Source organism: Gossypium hirsutum, chromosome A02, assembly GCF_007990345.1.
Source record: "Gossypium hirsutum isolate 1008001.06 chromosome A02, Gossypium_hirsutum_v2.1, whole genome shotgun sequence".
NCBI lineage: Eukaryota > Viridiplantae > Streptophyta > Magnoliopsida > Malvales > Malvaceae > Gossypium > Gossypium hirsutum.
In genome coordinates this window covers 72671515-72677828 of record NC_053425.1, presented here as the reverse complement: position 1 = coordinate 72677828, position 6314 = coordinate 72671515, and the positions used below count along the sequence as shown (strand labels likewise).

The following is a 6314-nucleotide window of genomic DNA, read 5'->3' as shown; positions in this document are numbered from 1 at the left end:
GAGATAAATGAAAGTTTAGTTACTTTAGATTTTACTTTAAAACGAATTTAATCTAGACTTAAAATTTTATAAATCCAAATTCATATTTTTGTTAAGATTTTTATTCTCTAAATATGATTTGACAAAATAATAGTACACAGTTTTTAACTCATTAGACATCGATTTGAGATAATTGGGACCATTACCAGCACACCTAACACATATCTGAAATACAATTTCAAGTAAATGTCAGCCTTTTCGGTTAAAAAGAAAAAAAAAAGAACATCTATCATAGCATCAGCTATGGTTCTACATCAATCTAAATTGTATTAATATATAATATACCCATATAAATCATATATCCATTTCCAAACACTCTGAACCCAAATCTAAGTACATAAAACAAGCAAAAACAAATTGCAATTTCCAACGCATGAACCACCCTTGGCATGGCTCAATCCTAATAAACCCTAATTAAGGGTATGAATAAGGATTTTTCTTTTAGACCCAAAAGAAGAAAAAAATAACAGCTAAAAGTAACACTGAAATCAACAGCCATTTTTCATTAGTAGAACTTTGTCAATGGTGTTTGGTCATCTGGGCTCACTGTTCATTTGCAATGATCCATCCATCATCAATTTCAGACTCAGATTGTTGAACCTCTCTCGAGAATATTGCCTTGAAGCTTTTCTCCAATCCGTACCAGCCTTCATCATCACTGCAAACTCGTCATAACTTATTCTCCCATCCTGCAGTACTTCCATCAAATATACTTTCAGCATGGTTTCATATGCATGGGAATGAATTTACACTGCTCGGGTTTCAGAAAAATTAATAAAAGCTTTAAAGTGACAATGATATGTTTTCAACTTCTTCCCGCAATGATTCACAGCATCAAGTATGTTAAGATTAAATGAAATCATGGATTCAGGAGAGAGATTATGGTTGTTTTCTCATTTTCCTTCCCGGTTTAAAAGCTACAAGCTTAAACAGAGTTTCGGGCTTATTCAGTATTTATCCTACTTGAGATGTGATAGGAATATGAACATCTCGGAGAAAAAAAAACATGCCAAGGTAAGGGAGCAAAAAAGGGAAAATCCGTCTAACCTTGTCTGTGTCCACATCATGCATGATGGCACTAATGACTTCTTCACTGTTTGTTTCAACTTCGTCGGATAAGGCATCTCTTAGTTCCTCAATCTCAATATAACCACTTTGGTTTCGATCGAAAAACTCAAAGGCCTTTTTAAGGTGCTCGTCATTGCCCATCTTTCTCAAGTGAACTGAAATGGCAACAAACTCTCCATAGTCCAGATATCCATCTTTATCTACATCGCCCTGTGAAGAAAAACATTAAAAAATAAATTTTTAGTTAGTTACTCTTCTTGCAAACAGTTGGATAATCTTCACAATGCACATGTAAAGTTCTAAAACGAGATATGACAATGACCACAGATGGATGCAAACATAAGAGAAATCATATTGACCCATTGATTTCTATAAAACTAGATTAGGGTGGAATATTGGCTCGATAAAAGAGCGAACAGTTGCACTAAGAAACTGATAGCATAATGGTTACACATTTACATGTCTGTGCCGCCAAATATCAATGACAATACAAAATATAATGCAAGCTTAGGTAGAACTTACGGCTTCCATTAGTATTTGAAGATCTGCATCAGGAATGGTATGACCAAGCTTATGCAACCCAACCCTTAACTCATCAATGTTAATCTTGCCTCTATTGGCAGTATCCATCAATTGGAATCCCTCTTTTATGCCTGCAACTTCCTCCACAGAGAGATGCTCAGCTATTACCTGTCAATACAAGATTTCCAGATAAGCAAAATTGGGGAAAAAAGGTTAACAAGCAATGAGTGGAAACTTTATTTAGGTTCTATTGCCCAACAAAAAAGCCAGAAGCATTACCTTGAGAGCTCTTTTCTTGAGCTTGTTCATTACAGAGAACTGCTTGAGCCTTGCCTTCACGGTCTCACCCAAGGAAACATTTGGAGCCTTCTTTGCATTTTGCAACCAAGGATGATCTGAAGCAAGAAACAATTTGATTTAGGATTCACACATAAAGCAAAACAATTTTGCTAATAAACTTTTACTGGAAACTACTAAAAATTTCAACAGAAAACCTATATCATTAGAACTAAAACCTACCTAGTACTTCCTGAGCTGTAAGTCGTTGCTTAGGATCAGGATTGAGCATCTTCCTCACAAGGTCTTTTGCATTATCAGAAACTTTAGGCCAAGGATCCCTCTTAAAATCTATAACAGAGCGAAAAATTGCTTGCGCAACTCCTTGTTCCGTTTCTGCATAGAAAGAAGGAAAGTTAGAGAGGAAAAAGAGATGGAATAAAAATGTAAGATGGAAACAAACAAAAATATATAAGGAAGGCATATCAAATTCCATCAGTATTTATCACATATGGTGGAAATAGGACTATTTGCAAAAGTGAAGGAAAAATTGTGTAAAAAATGAATTCATTTGGGAAGGGGTGGAGCATTGCAGTTCTTAATTACAGTTCTCATTACTCGAACAGCGATTCTTTAACTATAAATCAATACGAACCTGCCCAGAAAGGTGGGACACCACAAAGTAAGATGTAAAGGATAACACCGGCACTCCAAACATCAACTTCAGGTCCATAATTTCTTTTCAGCACCTCAGGAGCCATGTAGTAGGGGCTTCCAACTATCTCGGTAAATATTTCACCTGCAAGGGGAAATATTCAAATTTCAATAGATCAACATAGAAGGATGAAACTAATAGGTGAAAACTTAAACCAAAGGGAAAAAAAGTTTTTGATATCATGTTTGTAAAATGGCATTACCTGGTTTAAAGAACACTGATAAACCAAAGTCAATCGACTTCAATGCCGCTGTCTCTTTTTTATTTGCAAACAGAAAGTTCTCAGGTTTGAGATCTCTGTGCATCACACCATGCTTGTGGCACATCTGCAACAACAAAAATGCACAAATATTAACTTAAGATCATAATTTAAGGCATAGTGAAACAAAGTACACATACTAGGAGAATATGGAGAATCTAAACAGAACTGAATACCCTAAACTTTAGGTCCAAGCAAGCATTTGAAACCCAAAATTTTGTGTAGCATTTCAGTTTAATCACTTCAAGCAACTAGTTTAGCAAGTCATTTGAAACCCTAAACTTGTACATTCATGAGATAAGAAGAGAAGATTCAAGATCAACCAAAAGGTATAGGAATAAACACAAAAATAAGGGAAAGAAAATACCTGAACAACTTCAACAATGGTCTTGGTGACAGCTGCAGCAGCTCTCTCAGTGTAATGACCTCTTGCAACAATCCTATCAAACAACTCACCACCTTCACACAACTCCATAACCAAATGGACTGAATTGTCATCCTCGTAAGTATCCTTCAAGGTAACAATATTTGGGTGGTGAGGCAAATGCTTCATGATTTCAACTTCCCTTCTTACGTCCTCAATGTCAACGTCAGTCCTTAGCTTCTTCTTTGATATTGATTTGCATGCAAAAGTATCCCCCGTTTCTTTGTCTGTACAAAGATATGTGATCCCAAATTCACCACGCCCAAGCTCACACCCAAGTTCATATCTTGGCTCAATCTCTCTCCCAGTTGGATCATTTAGAACCGTGAGCTTATGGCCTCTGTTGCCATGGTCATGTTGACCATAATCAAGAGAAAATGGATTTTGCTTCTTTTTTCCTTTCTTCTCCTTCTTCTCATGAGAAGCTGTTGTTGATGGAGTAGCACAACAATTTCCCATGAAATAACCCAATAACTTAATGTAAGATCTTTTCTGGTTTTTCTTGTTGTTGCTGAAATTGGTTTTTGAATTTAAACCCAAAGCAGCCAAAAAGAAAATCAAAAGATGAACTTTTAGACCAAAAAAAGGAGGAAAAAGAAGGCTCTGCTTTCAAAGATCCAGGCTTTGAGATCTAACAACTCTTGTTTTTTTCAAATAGACAAAAAAAAGAAGCTCTCCAAGAAAGAGATAGAAACCTTGCTTCTGGATTTTCAAGAAAATTGAATTGAGGAACCAAATGGAGAAAAAAGAAGAAATAAATAAATAAAATTTGGGTAAAATTTTTTATGGGAAATTAAGCAACGAACTGAAGGAAAAATTGAGGAGTGAAAAATATAAACATAAAGAAGGATTTTCTTTTAAACATATATACATATATATATTCAAAACCGTAGAAGAAGAAGAAAGAGTCACCAACCAACCTCACCATGGGATTTGGAAGAGAGAGAAGAGGTTCAAAGTTGTTCTATTTCTCAGATACTTCCTTCAGAATCCTCTCTTTGTTCAATGTTTTTTTTCTCAACGAAAAGTCAAAACTACCCTTACTCCCTTCAACAAATCTTTCAACTCTAGTTAAGCAAAGTCGTTTGATATTAATAATATTTACCTAATATTAAACTTCAAATTTACCTTTTAAAGATCCTTAACAAAATCCGAAACAGATTTCTGGAGACCAAAGTCAAGCTTTGTGTAGATTTTTGTTTATCTTATAATAACAGGAAAAAAAAAACAAATTATGCAAAAGTTAAAATATCTCATAACAACTTATAATCTTTAAAAATTTAAAATTTAATTAATGAATTTTCATTTTCAAGAGTCTAATCTCTTTATTTTTCAAATCTCAAAATTTAGGTTTAATAAATTTAACAATGTTAACATTTGAATCTGAATTTTAAAATTTTAAAAGTATAAAGATTTATATAGCATATTGTAACCTATGCAAAACTACTTGTACATGTATTTCTTTTGTTAAGTTATGGTCCAATTCTCCATTATTATTATTTTTTTTTACATTTAGAATTGGAACAATATAAATTTTGGCTCTTGAACTCATCAAATAGGTCCACTTTCATACCTGTACTTTTTTTGCTCACTTTGATACATAAACTTGGCAACTAAATCATTTTGATCTCTAAACTTAGATTTTTTTTCAAGATTTAATAATGTAACTAGATTGGATTGAGATCCAAAAATTTTAATGCTACATCAAATATTGTTCTAAGAACCGTGTTTAGTGATTTTCCAGAAAATTCATAAATGAGTAACACAAATTGGATTCATAAGGAAAAAAATTGATATTGAAGATGGAAATCTATGTGGATAATTGTGGGTGTGAAAAATGTGGAAATAGGAGCAAATTGTAAATTTTGAAAAAGTTTGAGGACTAAAATATAATTCAACCAAAAGAGAAAATGTGAACTATTCCTTCTTATTTGACATGGGAATAACTAGGAATGTGTATACTTACATGATGGAGATCACTTTTGGATTAATTTGAGAAAGATTTGAAAGTATATAGGCTAAATTATAAATTTTCTATTGTATCAAGAGAAGGTTAAAAGTGTACTTTTTGTCATCCAAAGAAGAATTAAATGTGAACTATAAGATTTGAATTTGATAAGTTTTTATTATTGTGAAGAAATTGTGCTAAGAGGCAAAACGATAATTTTTTCACTCAGGGACATTCTTATCTTTTCATTAGCTTTTGTAGATTTGCCCCTAGCTAAATTTAATAAGTTTGAAAGCTTCAAACTTGCCACATGTATGGCCAGCCATGGGGGGGAGTGAATGGCTGCTGATTTTTACTATTTTTAACAGCCTATCCAACCTATAAATATCCCCTTGGCTGTTCATTTAAAACACATCTTTCACATATTCATTATTCACACTTCTCTCTCACTTTCTCTCTTCGAAACCCTTCCTTTGTTCTCCATTTTCCCCTTTCATTCCCTTTCTTATTTCTCCTTTTGGAAAAGAGCCCTTCAACCACCATTGGTAGCAGCATTCAAGTGCTTATATAAGCCTTGGTTCAATAAGAACAAGCGGAGACGGAAGAGCAGAGCAAACTAGTCAAGCTTTGGAGAAACACCGAATTTGATTCTAATTCCCTACCATTTAATTTTTATTGTTGTTTTTATGAATACATTAAGTTAATCTTGAATTATCGTTGTAAGGTAACTAATGAATTAATTATTAAATCGTGTTGAAATTGTAATTAATGGACAAAATACTTAATCAGTGCATGTTTAATCATCTAAGGTAGCTGAGGGTTAAATTAGAGACAGTATTAAACGGTACATTAGCCTTGCATAACTGGCAAGATTATTGTGATTAAACACTTTCAATGTAGGTAAACATTGTTACCCCACTTACTCTTTTATTGGCCTATCTAAATTGATTAATTATTTGAATTGGGATAGTGATATGTTTAAGAGATTAGTTAATTTAGTGAGTCTATATGTGCTATAGTTAACAAATTACCAAGTTGCCGTGAATTATTTCGTAACAACATG

At 33.4% G+C, this 6314-nt stretch overlaps 1 protein-coding gene across 2 annotated transcripts; it reads right to left on the bottom strand.

Annotated features, from left to right (window-relative positions):
* Positions 1–303: 303 nt before the first annotated feature.
* On the bottom strand, positions 304–4313 carry LOC121213785 (calcium-dependent protein kinase 32). Of its 2 annotated transcripts, none has more exons than XM_041086883.1 (8): positions 3247–4313; positions 2823–2946; positions 2561–2704; positions 2149–2301; positions 1909–2024; positions 1630–1797; positions 1087–1317; positions 304–728 (listed from the first exon to the last, which is right to left on the bottom strand). In XM_041086883.1, the coding sequence occupies exons 1-8, from the start codon at positions 3760–3762 to the stop codon at positions 573–575; spliced, it is 1608 nt and encodes a 535-aa protein (XP_040942817.1). In that variant the 5' UTR covers positions 3763–4313; the 3' UTR covers positions 304–572. The 2 variants fall into 2 exon arrangements, with proteins under 2 accessions (XP_040942817.1, XP_040942821.1); XM_041086887.1 differs by having other exon boundaries at positions 304–736; positions 3247–4283.
* Positions 4314–6314: the final 2001 nt, after the last annotated feature.